Here is a 22,152-nt window from a genome sequence, read left to right on the forward strand (position 1 = left end):
GCACACTCTAAAAAATGCTGGGTTAAATACAACCCAGTGCTGGGTAAAATAGGGACAAACCCAGCAATTGGGCTGTTTTGACCTAGCGGTTGGGTTAAATGTTTAACCCAACCTTCTGGGTAGTAACCCAACCGCTGGATCAAAACAGCCCAATTGCTGGGTTTGTCCCTATTTTACCCAGCACTGGGTTGTATTTAAGCCAGCATTTTTTAGAGTGCAGTTTGTTTATGTGCTTTGTGAATGCAGTGTCCTCTGGGATCACTTTATTTTCACTTTTATGTAATTCCAAAAATAAATTTGCTTGTTAAAGTTTACTACACTCTAAAAAAAATGCTGGGTTGTTTCAACCCATCTTTGGGTCAAATATGGACTAACCCAAGTTTTGGGTTACAAATTGAATTGAAAAATTTAACCAACAGTTGGGTTAGTCCATATTAACCCAAAGTTGGGTTGAAACAACCCAGCATTTTTTAGAGTGTATACAAAACGAATGTAATGCAGCTGCACTGGGCGAGTTTGTGGGCAGAATTTTTCCTTCAGCTATTACCATGTATAGAACAAGGACAACTGAAGTCATGTGATCCACAAGTAGTTGGCACAGCCAACAAAACAGTTAGTGGCAGAATTAAGGTTTTTGTTTCAAACTGCACATGCATATTTTATGTTTTTCAAATCTGAATTTTGGGAATAATTTAAGGATTAAATGTGATAAAATATTATATGAAAATATGTATGACAGTGTTGCTAATATCCAGTGCACCTAAATCAGATTAAAGTAATTTACACTATCATTCATAAGTCAATAAGATATTATATTATTATTTTCAAGAAATTAGCACTTTTATCCAGCAAGATCAAAATAAATAAAAATAAATTAAATAGATCAAAAGTGCCGTAAAGACTTTTTAAAAGTCATAAAGACTATTTTTAAAGTTACAAAATATTTCTATTTCAAATAAAGATTGTTCTTTTGAACATTCTATTCATAAAAAAAAAATCTGAAAAAAAAAGAAGTTTCACCATTTCCACAAAACTGACTAATAGTAAATAATAAGAAATGTTTTTTGAGCAGTAAATAAGCAATGATTTCTGAAGGACATTTGAAGACTGGAGTAATGTCTGCTGAAAATTCAGCTTTGCCATCGCAGAAACAAAATATATTAAAATAGAAAAAATTTGAAATATATTTAAAATAGAAAACAAATATTTTTTATTGTAATACTATGTCACAATATTGCTATTTCACTATATTTTTCAACAAATTAATGCCTTGGTGACCATAAAAGTCTTCTTTCAGAAACACCAAATATGTGAATGGTAGTATAAGTGTCATATGCAAACATTTGTTCACTCATTTAATATTCACTACTACTCAGTATACAGTAAGTATCAAATTGTCAAATCAGTAAAGAGTAAGTGAATAAAAATGAAAGTATTCAGTGTAGTTTCAGACAACATCACACACTTTCTGTGACATTAGACCTGCTTACGTCAACTGAATGACAAAAAAACAGCTTGGAATCTTACCTAATTTAAAGATAGATATAGATAAATAGAAATGGTTTGTATCAGGTTTGTAAAATTCATGTGGTGATTTTTTTTTTTATTTCATGTTTTTTGTGCTGTTCACACTACAAACATCTAAATAGATTTGAGTCTGACACACCAAAACAAACAGATTTTTGCTGCTTGTCTGAGCAAACACCCCATGTGTGTCATGTTGCAAACAGGAAACTAAGTACATAGGTTCATTGAGTAATAAAAAGACAATTTTTGTGAAATGTCTTTTTTGTTTTTTAAAAATACAGAACGTCTCGGTTACGTATGTAACCCTCATTCCCTGAAGGAGGGACTGGAGACGTAACGTCGACACTGATGTTAGGAGACTTCAGCGGTGTAGTTCAAGGTTGTAGCAGGAGGGACGTCACGTCTCCATTCCCTCCTTCAGAGAATGAGGGTTACATATGTAACCGAGACATTCCCTTTCAGTCAGTCACGTTCAACGCTACGTCGACACTGACTTTATAGGTCCCTATGGAGAATGCCTCGACCACTGAACTGTGTTACAAGGGTTGGCGATGCAGATGTAGACAAGCTCTCGCATGCCAAGTAACAACTGGCATCCTAGGTTGCAATCTACCCAGTGCCCCGTCATGAGCCAAATAGTCTTTCGTACTGATATGGGACTGAAAAGACAGTACTCACAGCGGGGAGGGTCGCAGCTGCTGTTCCTTTACCCAGAGTAAAGAAAGAGTGCTTCAGCTATCTCAATTCCAGCGGTGACCAGTTGCATTACACTGGGGAAGCATGCCTAAGTCTTTGCGGAGAAGGACACTATGGAGACCACATTCTGCCTAAAGGGAGGTAATATGTGGAGAGTACCCATATGGACTGACCAGCAGGGCAGAACTACATATGACATAAGTCAGTGCGGTAGGTCTTGCCTGAAAAGCAGAGACTAGACAGAAGTAATTCTGTGAAGGGAAGACATAGGTTTACCAACAGGGAAACTGTACCATGGGAGAATACACACATGGGTTTACCAGAAGGGAATCACTACATGTGGGGCACCGAGCTCAGTACAGGGGCTGACTGAAGGGGCAAACAAATACAAGTACTGAGCTTGGCGTCAGGCTCCTCCGTCGAGCCTGACAGCTGAAGGGTGCTGGAGGTGAGACACTGAGCCGGTCTTCCCGCCGCTTACCTGTTAGTACCCAACACATGAGAAGACACTGGCTCAACCCAGGGCTGTAAAACCTCACAAGGTGTTAGGTGTTGCCCTACAGATATCTGCTAGAGAGGAGCCGTGCACCAACACCCAGGAGGAGACAACAATCCGAGTGGAGTGAGCCCTCACTCCAAGGGGGCACTGCTCACCTTGTGTTTGGTACATCAAACTGATGGCATCCACTTGTGGACCAACCCCTGTTTGGAGACAATCTTCCCCTTCCTCTGTCTTCCGAAGCAGACAAAGAGCTGGTCAGAACTTCTAAAGCTCTATGTGCAGTGAATGTAAATGTGCAGATCGCGAACATGACATAGCAGTGCAAGGGCTGGATCTGCCTCCTCCAAAGTCAGTGCTTGCAAGTTCACCACCTGGTCCCAGAAAGGAGTGGTGGGAACTTTGGGCACTTATCCAGGCTGTGGTCTCAGGATAACGTGAGAGTCAGCTGGCCCGAAACGGTTTGCGTCGAGGCAATATCGAGACATGAAAGTACGTGTCCTTCAGGTCGATCGCTGCAAATCAATCCTGTGGTCGAACGCACTTGAGAATGCGCCACTGCATCAGCATCTTGAACAGGAGCTTGTGTAAGGCCCAATTCAAGACATACAGATCCAGGATTGGTCACAACCCACTGCTTTTCTTGGGTATGATGAAGTGAGGGCTGTAAACCTGGCTCCATATCGGCTGGAAGGGCAGGCTCTATTGTGTCTTTCAGCAGCAGGACCACGATCTCCACACAGGACAGAGGCACCATTGTTTGCCACAGACCTCCTGGGAAAGAGCAGTCCCCTCTATCTCCAGGTCACCCAAGTCAGGGCCATTTCACTGTCTACTTGGAGGACTTAGCAGCTGCGTGTGGCACGGGCTGTGTCGCCTTCCTGCAGGTGGCCCAAAGTCGCAGCCGATGCTGTGCCAGAGCAGATACAGAAACCGAAGGGGGGTGCTTTCAGCGACGAACAGCCTGGGGACCAGCCCTCTGCGGCCTGGTGGCGGTGGTCACATGCAGGATGTGTTTGATGCCTCCGTCTGTTTTTGGTCTGAGAGCTATGGCAGTGTCGCCGAAAAGGCCGGCTTGGGAGATGGGGCCGTCAAGAAAGCGCACTTTGTCAGCCAGAGATGCCGTTCCTGGACCACCGAAGTGAACATCGCCTGGCCAAGGGCCCACGCTGTGACCTTATTCACCCAGAGGCAAAGTCGGTCACCGTGCACGGTTCCTGCATCAACCCTGGCTCAGAACTACCCCTGTGCACTATAGTGGTTTGGCCTGATATATTTGCAGGATGGTCATCGTATGCAAGGTAGAGGCGGCCTGTCCAATAGCGAGTAAGTCTGAGCAGCGAAAGCTGACATCAGCTCACCTGCCCAGGACGGGAAACATGCATGATTCCTCCAGGTGGTGGTGTTTTGCAGCACTGCAATCGCACTATCCTCCTGGAGAATCTCTGCACACTCCAAGGGTGTCCCCACCATCAAGGGTAGTGATGGTGGAGGAGGCTGGGAAGCAGCTTCGGGCAATAAAAAGGTGCCTTTCACAACTTTGTTACCTCCCCCTGCATTTCCGGGAAGAAAGGCAGCGGGGGGCGTGGCCGTGGGTCATGCCCCACCCCCCAAAACCAATCATCCAGCCTCGAGCGCTCGGGACATGGGGGAGAATTCCACTCCAGCCCAATGCTCATGGCAGCCTGGGAAAGCACAGTCATCTCTCAGTCAGACTCTGACTGAGGAATCAGCCCAAAGGGGTGATGCTGAGCTGAGCGTTCATCCTCAGAGGACACTGGCACACCCTGTGATCGAAGAGATCGAAATCTGATCCTCCTCAGGAGCCCCGAATAACACGCAAGATTGGTCATGAGATGGATAAGCTAGACGGTACATGACAAGCAAGAGGAACTGGAGGTCCGTGGGGACTGACCCAGCGGAAAGCTTACAATATAATCCTCTGATCTCCCAGAGCGCTAGTCAGCTCGAGGCTGAGTAGTGGCAGAGGGGATTCAAGCCTTCACGAAGAAGGAGAGTCATAATCGCAGCATCGCCATGGTTGTGAGAGCATAAACCATCCACAAGCATAGTTTCAGCATGCTTATCAGACACGTGAGACAGCGATCGTGGCTGTCAGAAGAGGCCAAAAAACAACTGCATCCAGAAACTTAAAGATGGAGAGTCATCTTTAAAAAGACGCTAACCGCCATGTTGCTCTTTTAGGGAAAGCTGCTGTTTTATTTGTTGAAGCGCCCAGGGGGGAATCGCTACACTCATCTATGCCAAACACTGGCAAAACACAGCTGAATGCACCGTCAGAATTACCAGCAGCAAGAGAGTTCCTCTTCAGGAACTCGAGCTGCGTCGGAGGACGTTTGGGAACGCCCTTCAGTGTGACCGGCTCTGAACCCCGTGTGTAATCAGTCCAATAGATGGGCGAGACGTCACGGGCGGGTGACGTAATAACCATATAAAAGCACGTGCGGTGAAACCGGCGTCAGCTTTCTGTCATTCAGCAAGAGCTCTGTGTGTTTCGGTCTGATATCAATTTGTGAGTCTTATTTGATGTTGTTTTGTCCAGAATGTCAAAAGCACAAGACAAAAAGAAACACATAAGGGGCGAGGGCAGGCAGCGTTTCAGGCTGTGTGTTCCTCCCTGCCCACGTTATATTGCGGGTGGGGATACACACAGTTTGTGCGTTGTCTGCCTGGGAGCGGAACATGCTGAGTCGACTCTCGAGAGAGCTGACTGCCCGCATTGCGAGCATCTCTCGATGCATGTTCTCTGCTCCTGGAAGGCTCTCTTTGCGGAGGGAGCCTTCTCTAGCATTCCCCGCGGCGCTGGTCCCGCTTCCGTCGAGGCGGAGCGGCGATTACGCTCGTGGGGTTCGCAGTTGGATCTGGTGGAGGGAATGGAGACAGGCGAGTCCCTATCTTCTTCCTCACCCGCCAGATTCAGCGCCCGTTCTCTGGGATCGGAAGCCCACTCTGCGGGCTCGACGCTCCGCCTGTCTTCCTCCGAGGAGGTTGATGTGGTGGGCGTCAATGAGGATTCGCCCCCTCAATCGCCCCAGTATGAGGAGCTTTTAGAGGTGGTAACGTGCTGTGGCCAAGTTAAACATCGATTGGCCCGCCGAGAAAATGGCTGAGCCGCAGAAGAGTAAATTGGATGAGCGTTTTCTGCGTGTTAAGCCGCCACCTCCGCGCCGGAGCCTTCCTTTTTTCCCCGACCTCCACACCGAGGTCTTGGGGAAGACCCTTCTCGGCCGCCTCTTTATCCCCGCCTCCGATTATTATGGCAAAGTGGCGGGGATGACTGAGCGTGGTTACAAGACGATGCCCCGGGTAGAACAGACGCTCGCGAACTATCTGTCGCCTGACGCGGTATCGTCTTTAAAGGCTCCGGCATTGCCCTCCAAGCCGCTAAGAACTACTTCAGCGCTGGTGGGCAAAGGGTACTCGGCAGCGGGTCAGGCTGGTGCCTTCTGGCCTGTTTGGCGACGCCGTCAATTCGGTCGTCGACAGGTACCAGGAGGCCCGTAAGCAGGCGGCGGCGTTCCAGCGGTTCCTCCCTTGCCGCTCTCTAGCTCTGGGGGCTGCTGGGCGGCAGCCCCTTCCGAGTACCTGCTCCTCATACAGGGAGGCACAAAATGTCTCTAGGTTACGTATGTAACCATGGTTCCCCGAGGGAACGAGATGCTGCGTCGAGGTCGCTTTGGGAACTCCTCTGCGTGACCGCGTTCTGAAGCAAGTGTCAAATCAGCCCAATAGAGTAGCGAGACGTCACGAGCGGGGTGACGTAAGCACCAGAAAGTATAAAAGCGCATCCGGCAGAGTGCAAACCAGCTTCTGCTCTTCAGTAGCGCTCTGTGTATGTGTCTGTCTATTTACTGTTGTCTGTCCGCACAAGCATACATGTGTCCAGTTCGAGCACCGGACACATACATCCACAGAGCTGCCCTGTGGAGAAGGGTGGACCAACTGCTTGTTTGCTATGGTCCCCTTAAGAGAGGGCTTCCAGCTACATTTCCATTGCTTATGAGTCCTCTGATCTCCCTTCGCCTCTAGGGGTCAAGGCTCACTCTACCCGAAGTGTGGCGGCCTCCAAGACCTTCTTGGCAGGTGTCTCGATGCAGGATATCTGTGACGCTGCGGGATTCTATGGTTCTATGGCCTCGATATGCGAGCCACTCCCGGCTCTTCTGTTCTCTCGCCCTAGCTGTGCAGGCTTCCACACTAGGCAGAGATTTGGAATTCTGGCAGCGTGGGCATACTCATTCCCTAAGCGTCCTCCGATGCAGCTCGAGTTCCTGAAGAGGAACGTCTCAGGTTACGTATGTAACCATGGTTCCTCGAGGGAACGAGACGCTGCGTCGGAAGACGCTTAGGGAATGCCCTTCAGCGTGACCGGCTCTGAACCTCATGTGTAATCAGACCAATAGATGGGCGAGACGTCACGGGCCCTCCAAGGCCTTCTTGGCAGGTGTCTCAATGCAGGACATCTGCAACGCTGGTCCATGCTCCTAACCTTTGTCAGGTTCTATGGCCTAGATATGCGAGCCACTCCCGGCTCTTCTGTTCTCTCACCCTAGCTGTACAGGCTTCCACACTAGGCAGAGATTTGGAATTCTGGCGGCGTGGGCATACTCGTTCCAAAAGCGTCCTCCGACGCAACTCAAGTTCCTGAAGAGGAACGTGTCAGGTTACGCATGTAACCATGGTTCCTCGAGGGAACGAGACGCTGCGTCTTGGGGCCATACTTCCGGCATCTCTGCCAGTGCTTGCTTCACTCCTAGAAGCTGACGCCGGTTTCACCGCACGTGCTTTTATAGCTTCCTGGCTATTACGTCACCCGCCCATGACGTCTCGCCCATCTATTGGACTGATTACACACGGGGTTCAGAGCCAGTCACGCTGAAGGGCGTTCTCAAAGCGTCCTCCGACACAGCGTCTCATTCCCTCGAGGAACCATGGTTACATGTGTAACCTGAGACGTTTTTGCTTCTCTTCTACTCTTTTTGAGGAGAGTGACCGCTCAAACACGGTCAACCCCTCGACTCCGAAGCACAAATCTGAATGAGTGGATGCATACCACCCTCTTATATACCCGTGTTTATGGGGGAGTGGCTAGGCATGCAAATTCCACTCGCCAATGTTCATTGGCCTGTTATTTTCTACTCAGAGGTGATTGGGACTCCCAAGTGAGACCCCTCACATCAGTGTCGACGTAACGTCAAAAGTGACTCACTGAAATGGAACCTTAGATCCTATGCTAAAAGTTAGTCTGCCTTGTCCCGTGGCTAATCTTTTCAATGTCTGACTTCAATCATATTAACATAGACACCAGCTCGCAGGTCTGAAAAAAGACAAACCAAACGGTTTTACGGAGAAAGGTCACTTGACTAAGAAGATGACCTCTGACCTTTAAGTATCATTGATGGATCGGTGCTGTAGCCTCCATTACCTTGAGCTGTCATTCTGCTCTCCATTCACCATAGAATATATCCACCTGCTGAGGTTCCTGCTCTGCACCTGCCCATGACACAGAGGGCTCTCGTGTCAGCAGCTGCCATTCTGGACAGCAGGATATATGTTTGCACAGGCCAGCTGAAAGCAGGTAGCGGCACGGGCTGAGAATTAAACCATTCAGAGAGCAGTGTGCCATGATGAAGCTGTCTATCAGCCTGTCACCTGCCTGTCCTGTCACTGTCCTATCAGTCGCCATAGAAAAAAATGGGCCGTGAGCAGGCGAGGGGGGTGCATGTTACTCGTGAATACACTTTTTTTCACCTCAGAGTAGAAGTGCTGAGCTTCAGCAAATCATAGGAGCTCTCTAGGGGAAGGCTTATGTTTTTTGAAAATGTCCAAATACACCACCCTACTGACTGTTAAAATACTATTTTGCAGTGGCCTGGTTGCCTTTCACACAGGAAAATATATTCACAAATCTCTTGTAATTAGGTTGCATGGGAAAATGTCTTCACTTGCATATTCTAGAATTTTTTTTTAATTTTACCCAAATAAGGAGCCTAATTTGATTGCAGTGTGGCAGTTTAGTGGCAGGGAAGTGGCAGTTAAAAGAAATGGGATATGATTATGTTGGCTTTGGTTCACAGGCATAAATTAAAATTAGGGCTGACTACCAATAAAATAAAACAAAAGAAAATGGATAAAATTACTTGCTGATTAATTAGCCGCCTATGTCAATATTTGCTGAGAAGTGTCCATAAATAAAAGTAATTTAAGACACTGCATTTTTGTGGCAGACAAGTAAACTGTTAATTAAACAAACAGTGGCTTTAGAAGTCAATATATTATTTGTTGTATTTGCATGTCGTTGAAAATTAGTCCATAACAAATACATTTTTCATTTGACTGACAAGATCTGCATTTAAATTGCTACAATGGCATAACAAATATTATTATGGAGTTTATGTACAAGTAAATTAAAGTTTGAATGTTACGTGTTTTCCTCATTTTTATTTGTACATGCAGATTATGACAATTGTCTTAGTCTGATGAAACTAGCAATATCTATAAAAACAAATCACTTCGATGTTTCATAGTTTGTCACAAATGTAATTTTTCAGTCTCAGACACAGAGAATCTTACAAGTGTCAAGGGGAAAATGTGGGTATACTTGTCATGTGTACACACATATTTCTATAAATAACCACATTGCCGGTTTCCTTGTCCAACTCTTGCATGTCAGTCACTAGCCGCTGTGATGATATTATCAACTCCTCTGAACAAAAACAACAACATATGGTATATGGTATATAAAATATGATTTATGTTGTGTTTGTCATGGATTCAGAGCAGAGATGACAAAACTACACACATCCTTCACTCAAGTAGAAGTACAGATACTCATGTTTAAAAAGACTCTGGTAAAAGTTGAAATACTGACTACACTTTTTTTACTCAAGTTAAAGTAAAAAGTATGGGCTCTGACATGTACTTAAGTAAAAAGTAGCCATTACTACTACCTGTTTTAGTGTCACGCTGGTAACTGGAGCGCATGTCATATTAATACATTATTGTGAAAATACATAAATTGTGAAAATAACTCACAATTCAAATTTTGTTAGCTAATGAAGGTATCCAGGCTGAACAACCACCATGTAGCACACAAGCAGAGAAAAGACTAAGCTGACAAAATAAATAAATACATTTGCCATCACCTAGACCAGTGTTTCCCAACCTTTTTTTAGTCGCGGCACCCTTTGGAAATTTTAACAAATTTGTGGCACCCTACAAAATTAATTTTGTCACAATATTTGAATTTCTAACTACCGGAATTTCAGTGTATCTTTAATTATTGGCGACATCAGACATGGATATTATATAATAGCTGCTTTTTTAAAAATGTTAGAAAAAATATTAAAAAAGGATTTTTTACACGCCACCCCTGCTCTCGACAGACAGCACTCCGGTTGGGAAACACTGACCTAGACCACATCCTAGATTGTAGGGTGATTCTGCCTCTTGTCCTTGGAAACAACTCAAAATTATGCTGCTTTAAAAATGGCTAAATTTATGTGACTTATACTGTAAATTTTATTTTCAGTTTTAAAATTAATATTTTTAATTAAATTAAATTTTAAATTGTATTTAATATCTTTGTACTTCAATGCACCTTTATTTAGATATTTATATAATTTTTTTTCCCTGGGAGCTTTTTTTTCTCCTTCTTTTCATTCTTGTATAGTATGCATAATGTGTAATACTTGCAATTGTATAAAATGTATATTTTGTGTTCTTTGAATAAAAAAAAAATGCAGATAGAGATGTTTTACCTGATAAAACATCAATACAATAAACATACAATTGCGACAATATATGGTTTATCTGTGTTCTTCAAGCCATCTCGGGTATTTTTATAAGAATAAAGTAATGTAATGTAATAATGTAATGTAATGCAGTGTTAATCGACTTCTATCACTGAATAGAATACTATTATAGTATGATTTCTGCATCATTATTTGAAATGAAACCAAGTCAGATCACAAAAGGAAGTTACTTCAAACACTTAGCTGATGTTTGTTGTGGCACATAAAAAAAAACAATTCTGAATAAGAGACAAATATACCAATTGTCTTTGATGAGTTTTATTTTCTTGCAAGAAAAGGCCAGCAGTCATTCAGTCACTCAGAGTGGCTGCAGAGTGGGACAGTGAAGGGAGGGCATCCTTCCTCTCTTATAGTCTCATCTCTCAGAATGTTATCTCTCTAGGCCAATGATGGTATTTTCAACCACATTCTTAGACTTACTTATCATATTCTATCCTTGGGTGGAGGCCCTCCTGTCACGTACCAACACCCTTTTACCATTCCATTACAATTCCATATTAGAATAAGGATTATGTGTGCTCTTTTACGATCACACACATCTTAAAGATCAATAGCTGTTCTTTTTTCTGTTAAATCAGCAAAGAAGCATGTGACTTTAAGCAATACAGAAAATGCAAACAGCATATTAATAAAATTTCTTCCACATGTTAAGTGAATTTGGACTAAATACATGTCATGAAATTTTCTTTTTGTTTGACAACAGGTTTGTAAACAGGCTCACCCACACTGCAAAATTTCATCGCACACGTGCTCCTGTGGTAAATTTATTCATCGCTCAGACCGATTTTTTCATAACATGTGCAATGTGTCACACTGTACAGCCCTGGGAATGTCTATAATTTCTCAGTCATGTCGACATCGCTAACTCTCTCTGTCTCATCCATAACATTAGCCATTCTCCTTGCTCCCTTCTGCCTTGCTCCATGGTAGCTTCGTAGACAGCCTACATGTGTGGTCGTGATAGCCAGGAAATAATAGGCCAATGGAGGGGCTGTGTTTTCTGTATTACATAAGGTTGAAAAAGGTGCGCAATGAACCAAAGTAATGAGCCTGGTTTGAAAATGTAAGAAGTAGAAAGTACAGATATTGGTGTAAAAACTGATACCAGAAAAATCTACTTAAGTACTCTGATTCAGAGTTCTATAAAAGTCTGAGACCATGAATGAAAATGCTTTTATTTTGCTTTCTATAAATGAGCTAAGAAATGTCAATAAATAAAAACAATAATAATTACATATTATATTATCAGCATAACAATTTCAGTGAAAATCTAATTGAAAAAGTAAGACTTTCTGATTTGGCATCTCATCATTTTGCTTTAATGACAGCAGCAATCAAGCTGCATGAACTTGTGTAAAATGTGTAAAATCTAATGGTCGTGTTTTCCAGCATGATTTGAGATGATCCAAAGAGCATCTTGAGCTTCAATGGAAGAACATCTGACAATCAGTACAAAGAGTCACATGGTCAGTGTTACGATGTTGATTACTGACACAGAAATATTTCTTCTTCTTTCTGTCATTTTTCTTTAACATCAACTTTTGTTTCCTAAAACGATTTATTTACATGTTTAAATGAGATTTTAAATCCCAGATTTCCATTGTTTACTCAGACTTTTGGATTCCTCTAAATGCTTAAAATTCAGTTGAGTGACAATGATTTAAATATGTTTAATAAGATGCATGACATGTCATTTGTGCTGTACACCATAGTGTGATCTTACACATAGACAATCTAATGCAGCACTTGGGAGAAACCCAGGCAAAGCGCAGTAAAATCCCATCTTTGATCCACTGCCTTCCATAGAGAGTTTTATGAACCATGTCCATCTATGCACTTGAGATGCACTTCTTCACTATGCACTTCTTTCCTCTTCAGTTAAAGCCCTCCTTGCATAATTCACTTGTGTAAAATCCGTGCTCCCTCTCCGCCAGTCATCGTGGCTTTCACTGGGCAAGTAGCTGCTGAAGTTACGGCTTACAGTGGGCCAATCAGACAGGGCAATTAGAATGAGTTTTTAGTGCAGTGGAAATCTCTGTAAAGAGTTCAATATTGTGCAAGTCTTTACTCATAATTCCTCCATCTAGTGAAGAGGCTTTTAGGAGCTTTCACCAGCTTCAAGGAGACACGGTGCAATAATGACTTTCATTTTGTGCTGCCATTGTTGTGTTCTTTTCTAACACAGTCTATGGATGTAATATAGCATAGTTTTATTCATATTAGATGGATAATGTAGGTAACATGTGCATTACTTGACATTGCAGTGATACCAATAGAGGACAAAGCGGTCTTTAGTTAATGGACAATATATTGTTCCTTTACTGTAGTAGTAAAATGAAATAAGAATAATTCATAGCACTCAGGTTATTGCACAATGCAAATGCACATGCACACATACACACACACACACACACACACACACAGCAATTGCCTTTATGTCCATGGTTAGAAGAAGGGGTGCAGTGGAAAGAAATGTCTTTGCTTTCAAACCAGTTCCCATCCTCTCTTAACTCACAAATGATTTGCGATACAGCCAACATTGCTTAGAGCTGTCTCAATGTGGTTTCAAAGCCTGCCAGGGATGACTGTGAACTGAAGCTCCCTCTTGTCTCTGCCACCCCAGGGAATGTACCTTCTCTCTGTGAGGGCAGTGTCTTTCAAAGAAATACTATTCCCATGTGATTTCCTTCTGCTTCGTAACTGAGTATTTCATTTAAAAATAAATGAGTATCAAGAAAAAAGTTGCATAAGACTTCGGAGGCAAAACAGCTTGTGAAATGTAGAATTTCTCTCACCCGTAGTAGCATTTATGATGAAATTGTTTTGTGTTTAGTAATTGATCAGGTTTTTGTTTTTTTCTCAAATTGAGTATATCCTATAAATCAAGTATATAAGATTAGGTGCAATTCTTTGAAACTATGCAATATGCATTTGAATTTGATAAACTGGTCTCAAGAGCAACTGGTTGTTTTCACTGGAACATTTTAAAGGACGAAGTGTAATTGATCTGTTTCATCCCCCAAGTATTGGTTCTGCTCATTTTGATGGTCTCAGAATTAATGGAGGGAGAACAGGGACACTTTTGCTTTCTTTTATCTGTCAGGAGGAAATTGGCCAGTGGTTTCTGATAATAGCAATATGTCACAGGAACTGAAGGGAAGGGAAATTGTGTGCAAAATAAATTGATGGTCAGCTAACAAAGTTATTATTTTACCTTCCACAGGTCCATAGACATATGAGTAAGACGTCAGGGAAATAAATACAATGAAATGTATGAATTATTCCTTTGAGCTTGCACACATAGCAGACCTCTTGTATGGTATGAAACATGTCATCACTGCTGCCACATGTTGAACTGTATTTTGAATATTGGTTTTCTAATTTAAAGACTTTGTGAGCGTCAGTCAATGCTTTCTTTTTCTCTTTTCTTATCCAGGGTGTACCTCTGGGCCTATAAATGAGACTAAAATGGTGGAAGAGAAGAAAAGACAAGAGGATGAAAGCCATCAACAATGCTCTACCCTGGGGAAATAAGCACAGGCCATTCTGAATTGGTGAAACACTAAGACCCAGCTCTAGCACTCCACTGGTGTGAAAACCTCTCCATTAGAGACTTTACTTTAAATGTATAAGCTATGGTCAGAGGGTTTAATAAGGGGCTGACATATCAGTGCAGAAACCCCCAACTCATGTGAAATAATTCTCTGGACCAGAGACTGGACATTTTTGTCCCTTGGCTAAAGGGAAAGGGTTTATTACCCTGCTTAAATACTGTGAGGCTCCATCCAGCCTAGTTCAAACTCAAGTGGTACCCCAAGCTTCTACCAACTGGTATTGCTCATGGCTTCCAGGAGGGCATCAGGAGCTAGTAATGGAGGCATGGTGAAGAGTGCCTTCTTCTGGTCTTTGGCCATAATCTATCTGACTCACATAAGTGGAGTGAGGGGGGATTGCTGGCTCATAGAAGGTGAAAAGGGTTTTGTATGGCTGGCCATTTGCAGCCAAAACCAGCCACCATATGAGGCCATCCCTCAGCATATCAACAGCACCATAGTGGACCTTCGATTGAATGAGAACAAGATCAAGAGCATCCACTACTCTGCCCTTAGCCGCTTTACCAACCTCACATACCTGAATCTAACCAAGAATGAGATTAATTACATTGAGGATGGGGCTTTTTCAGCCCAGTTCAACTTGCAGGTTCTCCAGTTGGGTTTCAATAAGTTGCGTAACTTAACCGAAGGGATTCTCAGGGGTTTGGGAAAGCTGCAGTACCTCTACCTCCAGGCAAACCTGATTGAGACTGTGACACCCAATGCCTTCTGGGAGTGCCCAAACATAGAAAACATTGACCTTTCCATGAATCGCATCCAGGTGCTGGATGGGTCCACCTTTACCAGCCTGACAAAGCTGACCACCTGTGAACTCTACACCAACCCTTTCAACTGCTCCTGTGAGCTCTTGGGGTTTGTAAAGTGGCTCTCGGTCTTTCCCAACAGGACAAGTGAACGGATGGTGTGTGATTCTCCTACAGGAATCTCGGGCTACAGTCTCCTAAGCCAGAATCCAAACAATCCCACTTACCGGAATGCTCTGCATATGCTGTCCACTGTGTGCACGGAGGACTACGTGACTACGTACATCCCTGTGCCTACCGAGACCACCACTTACCCTCCAGACTCTACACCGTGTGGGCTGGAAGACTGTCCCTCGGGGACTGAGCCAGAGGAAATCAGCATCAGTCCCACGTACATAGACTTAGATGTGAAACCAATCATGAAACTCAAGCAAGTGTCTCACACAAATGCAGTAATCACTGTTCAGATCCCTTACCCCTACAAGAAGATGTACATCCTTGTCCTGTACAATAACAGCTTCTTCACTGATATACAGAATCTGAAGCGGCAGAAGGAGGACATTGAACTGAAAAACTTGAAACCCCACACCGATTACACCTACTGTGTGGCTTCCATAAGAAACTCGTTGCGTTTCAATCATACTTGTCTGACACTATCCACTGGGCCTAGGAATGGAAAAGAGCGAGTAGTTAGTAATGCAACAGCCACTCACTACATAATGACTATCTTGGGATGTCTTTTCAGTATGGTTATTGTTTTAGGGATAGTGTACTATTGTTTGCGAAAAAAGAGACAACAAGATGAAAAGCACAAAAAGGCAGGAAGCTTAAAGAAGAACATAATTGAGCTTAAATACGGCGGTGAGCTAGAGGGCGGGACGATATCCAGGATGTCTCAAAAGCAAATGATGGCTGGGGAGAGCATGACCCGCATGCCGTATCTACCTTCCGGCAGTGAAATGGAGCAATACAAACTGCAAGACATCAGCGACACTCCGAAAATGGCCAAAGGAAATTATATGGAAGTGAGAACAGGGGAGCACCCAGATCGAAGGGAATGTGAGATGTCTATGCCTGGCAACAGCCAAGGCTCAGTTGCTGAGATCTCGACAATCGCAAAGGAGGTAGACAAGGTCAACCAGATTATTAACAATTGCATAGATGCTCTGAAATCAGAGTCCACCTCCTTCCAAGGTGGGAAATCTGGTGCTGTGTCAACAGCTGAACCACAATTGATACTGATCTCAGAGCAGCCTCAGAGCAAGTCTGGCTTCTTGTCACCTGTCTACAAGGACAGCTACCACCACTCTTTACAAAGACATCACGCATCAGATGCTTCTCCGAAGCGTCCGAGTACAGCCACTGGTGGTCCAATGCGGAGTCCAAGGCCTTACCGCTCAGAGGGGCCCTACAAGTCAGAGTCGAAGTACATAGAGAAGACTTCACCCACAGGGGAGACTATTCTGACCATCACACCCGCAGCTGCGATACTAAGGGCAGAGGCGGAGAAGATCCGTCAGTATAGTGAGCATCGGCACTCCTACCCCGATGCCCACCAAATTGAAGAGTTGGAAGAACCAGATAGTCGGAAAACCTCAATGTTGGAGCCCCTGACACGGCCTCATGCCAGAGACTTGGCTTACTCGCAGCTCTCTCCCCAATACCACAATCTCAGTTACTCGTCTAGTCCCGAGTACTACTGCAAACCATCGCACAGCATCTGGGAGCGCTTTAAACTCCATCGCAAGCGACACAAAAATGAGGAGTACATGGCTGCAGGCCACGCTCTGAGGAAAAAAGTGCAGTTTGCTAAGGATGAAGATCTGCATGACATTCTAGATTACTGGAAGGGAGTGTCAGCCCAACAAAAATCTTAATCTACTCAAGTGTTTTTCTGTGTCTTTTTCATTTTTGATGGACCACAGTGAACAGGACCAGAATGAATCCTTAATCTAGTGAAATCACATTCTAAAGGATAAATATTACACTACAGTGAATTTCAAAAGGGTTGCGTACCAAAATTGTTTACCAAAAGTAAAGATGTTACTTAAAGCAACAAGAGGAGAATATATTGCAAATATAAAATATATATATGTTGAAATGGATTTTTAGTATTTGATTACTGCATGGCCAAGTCCTGTGACAGTGGATTTGCTTTTGTGTACTGTGAGACTAAAAAGAACAGTGACAGACAACTTATGAAATCTTAGTATTTCTACTGCAGGACCACTGTAATTTATGGACCGTTTTTCTCCCAATATTTGAGTTTGTTCTAAATACAAATTAACTATGTACAGATACTGTTTCTATATTTGCAACATTTGCTGTTAAAAAATGGAGATAACATATCTATAATGTGTATGATTCAGGTTTAGACCATGGATTTTGGAGATAGCTCCTGTGATATTATCTGTCCTTAAATGAATGTTTACCGTCCTGATGGATAAACATTGCACTGTTCAATGAAATGGCATATTTTACTTTAGGCCACAGTTTACGCTACCCTGCTTTGCCAATTTTCTTTTTATTCCATGCCACTGATCAGACTGCACAATATTACACAAAGGCTGATATGATGTTACATTTGTGTATCATAACCACAAAGTGAATCAGTTTGGTTGGGATGGTGTAGATGAAACATCTGCATACATGATTGCAGTGTCAAAGTGGAACAAAATTAAAAATGGAAAAGTAGAGCATTTTGATACACATTTAGTAGTTATGTCTGATTTGTTTACCAGTAAAGCGCTCCACAAAACATGCACTTCTGCTTTGACCTTACGATGCCTAATAGTAGTGAGGGGTTATCTGATCATGAACCAAAGTGCTTGGGTGGCAGCTCATCACACATTTTTCTGCAGATGTTTCCACCAATCTCGAGCCAACAGCCCTATGGATGAATGTATCACATACATAAAGCAGCCTTTTCAGCTGCAGTTTCTTTGTTGTTGTTTTTTTACAACCACATAATCCCCATTTTTCATGCTGTATGCTGAGTTTTGATATTCATACTTCTTTTCAGTTTCATGCATTTGGCAAATCTGTCAACAATATTTAATCAATCAGAAAAAAAAAGTTTATAAACCTAAGGTTATTGTTTTAGGCTTTTATACTGTTTGGCGGGTAAAAATGCTTTTGTAAATGTTGAATGCCACTGCACGGACCCTGTGATGATCACTGCTGATCTGAAAGGTGAGACATGAGTAAGAAAGACTAAATTACCCCGCTGAACTGTTGCCACTGGTTCACTAGATGTATATCAGCTATTTAGAGAAATGCAGGAAGTAACAGGGTTGTCCAATTCCTTTTTCTTTTCTTTTTTTTTCTTCTTTTTTTCAACCGCCTTAAACTTCTGGAAATATCTCTATAACTGTATTTTTCTTTTTTATTTAAGTGTTGATGTTTTTGAAAAGTCTTCATCTGTTGTTATTTTTTTTTAAAGACAATACATTTCAGTAGATTTCAACAGCTGTCAGGTTTATAGGTAATCTAGCAAGTAACCTACATGTTTTTATAATGCATAGTGTAGCACTCCTGTAACTCATTCAGTTTAGAAATGTTGGGGAATCTGTGAACAGAGAGCATCAGATACAAACAAGAGCACAATGTGTGTTATTTTGTATTTCTTAAAACTATGTTACCTGCTTTCAGACGAAGTACTGTGAAATAAAGGAAAGGGTGCACCCATACTGTCACGATCCTTATGATAACATTTCGTTGGAGTCCTCTGCTTTTATAATTGTTCACCACTTAAATACTCTTTACAAAATATTCACAAAAAAATGAATAAATATTTACAAGGACTGTAACTTAATTTGAAATAATCGGATGAGTAATTATGTGATACAATGACCATATTTCAATATTTGCTGAGAAATCCCTTTAAAGGAAAATAATTCAAATACATTTTATTAACAATTCATCCTCACACCAGAGCATACTATTATAATATTATGCGCCAAATATTCTCACCCTGTGTCACATATGATTCATTTATCTACTGACTAGAGGAAATGATAATACATAATGAACTTTAAAGATCTTCATGACTGGTAACACAAATATTCAGAGTGTTGTCTGCTAAGGCAAGAATTTACATGCAGGTCAGAGACATTATTAATTGCATTTATTTATTTTTTATTGTGTTATTTTTTAAACTTAATTAATCACACTAAATTAGCAAGTCAAATTAACAGCCCTAGCACAGAGTTTTAAAGGCCCTGAAATGTGCTAGTTTTCGCTGAGTACTTGTAGTAATGCACAGCAGCATTTGCATTTTTATTCTTGGTTCAGTTGACTAACTCAGCATAGATTTCCTAACACCATAACGAACTAAAGGAAACCTTTGTTGTAATGTTACTGAATGAAAATGAGGGGCTAAAACAATGATTATTAACTGATTTGCATCAGATCAACCCAAATAGCCACTTACTGCTTGGCCTTATATTATGAGATGATGTATGGCATTAGTTAAATATCTGAACTCTTTTGAATGCTGACTGACAGAAGCAGGGTGCATTTTACATTTCTTACTTTGTTTCTCAATGATTCCAGGCATTTTAATCTCAAGGTCAGAGGTTTCCAACAAAAATACTCATATTTGCTCTAATAACCCACATTTCTTTTTGACAGATAGATCCTGACATTTGCAAATGGATAGCAAGCAGCGAAAATTACACCCAGATTTGAGTTTTCTTGCATTCATCAAAATGAATTGCTGAATTGCCACATCAAATATATTTCAGAAAAGAAATTACACTTTGTCCCAAATCAAATACAGTCCAACAGTTGTGGGGTTCAAAGATGGCTTGTCAATCCAAAGATCCCAGCAGATTTAATGGTTTTTCATCAAGTCAAAATAATGTGCAACCTGTCAATCACATCAGGTATCGATCGCAGATACATGAAAAAAAAAAATGCTTTGTGCTTATTTTGTAATAGTGATAACAATAAAATAATGACAAGTTAAAGGGATAGTTTACCCTAAAAATGTTAAAATTAGCACATGATTAACTCACCCTCAAGCCATCCTAGGTGTATATGACTTTCTTCTTTCAGATGGATCCATTCGGAGTTATATTAAAAATTGTCCTGGCTCTTCCAAGCGTTATAATGGCAGTGGGCGGGTGTTTCTGTTCAACAGTCCAAAAGAAGTCCTATAAAGCACATCCATCCGTAATAAAAAAGTGTCCCACACAGCTCCGGGGGGTGAACAAAGGCCTCCTGTAGCGAATCGATGCTTTTTTGTAAGTAAAATATCCATATTTAAAACATTATAAACCGTAATCTCTAGCTTCCGCTAACTGTCATATGCATGTTCATTCTGGGCAGATGACGTAGGACATATGTGTGACGCATGCGCCGGTGAGAAGTGACGAACGTGGAAGCAGAGAGGAGAGAACAAAACAAAACAAAACACCGGTCACAAATTAGAAGTACAAAACGAGGATTTGTAAAGAAAAATGTCGGAGGATTTCGATATAAGCCAAGAGGAGACTGGTTTTCCTATGCGAAAGTAAGGAAACTTTGCTTCCTTTGCTCCTGTAAACAAATGTTGGTTTTCGCGAGACTAGCATATTATCATCAGCCCAGAATGGATTCCGCGTACAAAAGTTAGCGCAAGCTACAGAAAAGTGGTTATAATGTTTTAGATATGGATATGTTTCTTACAAGAACGCATCGATTCGCTACAGGAGGTCTTTATTCACCCCCCGGAGCCATGTGAGTCACTTTTTTATTATTGATGGATGCGCTTTATTGGACTTCTTTTGAACTGTTGAACAGAAACACCCGCCCACTGCCATTGTAAAGCTTGGAAGAGCCAGGACAATTTTTTATATAACTGGACCCGTCTGAAAGAAGGAAGTCATATACACCTAGGATGGCTTGAGGGTGAGTAAATAATGGGCTAATTTTCATTTTTGGGTGAACTATCCCTTTAATTTCGCTATCATATGTAAGTATATAAGTAAATATTTTATTTCACATGATATCTAAACATTTAAAAGAAACTGATTTTACTAACATTTTAGTCTCTGATATAAACCTGGGTCTAATAATTCATAAATTAAATGGAAACCTAATTTAAAAACAATACCAATGGCAATTTAGCAGAAAGTGCATTCACTCTTTGTACATCTGTGTTCGTTTTATATAAAAAATAAGTCATACATTCTCTGACCAAATTTTTTTTTTTAAACCACTACATCCCTCAAAAATCAATGATTTCACTGCTCATGCTAAAAGGATGTTATTTTTTTTTTCTCCCCAGACACGTATGTAAAGCAACACAGGAAAAGAAAGAAAAGAAAAAACACCTCACCTGGCTGTCATAACCATATAATTCAACAGACCTTCTCCCCACTTGAGGGTCTTGTTATTACAGCAGGTCTCTGTGGGATTCTGGACCGAGATTTAATTTCATTGACCAAAGGCTAAAGGCTGTGAGAAGTATTTAATCTAGTCGTGTTCGCTGGACTGTTCACACACTTTGCTCCACATCACCGGATGTTCGGTGAGAAGGAGCACTCAGAAGAGACTCAAGAGTTGTATGGCTGTTATATTGCTGAATTATATGAGGTACCACTTGTGTTGCAGCCATAGTTCTTTGTACTGCCATCATCTGTCTCATCTGGAGAAGCTTGTGAAGAGGTGATGCAGCCAGCCAGCTTTACAAAACCCCAGAGAGCTGCTGGAAGATGCAAATGAGCCTGTGAGTGTTCAGATTCACGGTGTTCCTTCTGCCACCTTTGGAGATAAACAAACGTCTATCCACATTCTTACAAGCCTCAATAATATTTGACATGAGATGGGGTTAGAGATAAAGAACAGATAAGCTGTCAAAATTCATTTGTGCTCATATATTCAAATATGGCACAAAAACACATGCTATGTTTGACATCGATGCCAAATGCCACTGACTGTATGATGCGTTGTAACTGATCAATACATGCCAGTTTGAGTAAGCAGAAATGTGACTGAGATACAAGGGGTCATAACCTGAAGAATCAAATTACCCCGTCTTTTGCTTGATTGCTTTATGCTAGTGCATGTACAAATGAAAACCTTGAGCTGCTTCTGAGTGTGTTTAGAAGCTAGCGCTCTGCTTATCCTTTTGAAGGAATCCAATGAGTGGCAGAAGTTTATTTTTATTAAGATTCCTGATTATTTCAGTATCATTTTAATTTATTGTGTGGCACATTTCAGTGCAGATTCTTTTGTGAATTGTAACAATATGA

General features: G+C 41.9%; 1 protein-coding gene across 2 annotated transcripts in view; it reads left to right on the plus strand.

Moving 5' to 3' along the window:
• Positions 1–17,036, plus strand: part of LOC107674694 (protein ELFN1-like) — a 116,683-nt gene extending 99,647 nt beyond the window's left edge. For both annotated transcript variants that reach the window (XM_016468771.1, XM_016468772.1), the window contains one exon: positions 13,994–17,036. In XM_016468771.1, coding sequence (XP_016324257.1) covers positions 14,398–16,791 — 2,394 coding nt within the window. In that variant the 5' untranslated portion in view covers positions 13,994–14,397 and the 3' untranslated portion in view covers positions 16,792–17,036. The remainder of the gene's footprint in view (positions 1–13,993) is intronic.
• Positions 17,037–22,152: the final 5,116 nt, after the last annotated feature.

This window comes from Sinocyclocheilus anshuiensis, unplaced genomic scaffold, assembly GCF_001515605.1.
Source record: "Sinocyclocheilus anshuiensis isolate Anshui unplaced genomic scaffold, SAMN03320099.WGS_v1.1 scaffold152, whole genome shotgun sequence".
Taxonomy (NCBI): Eukaryota; Metazoa; Chordata; class Actinopteri; order Cypriniformes; family Cyprinidae; genus Sinocyclocheilus; species Sinocyclocheilus anshuiensis.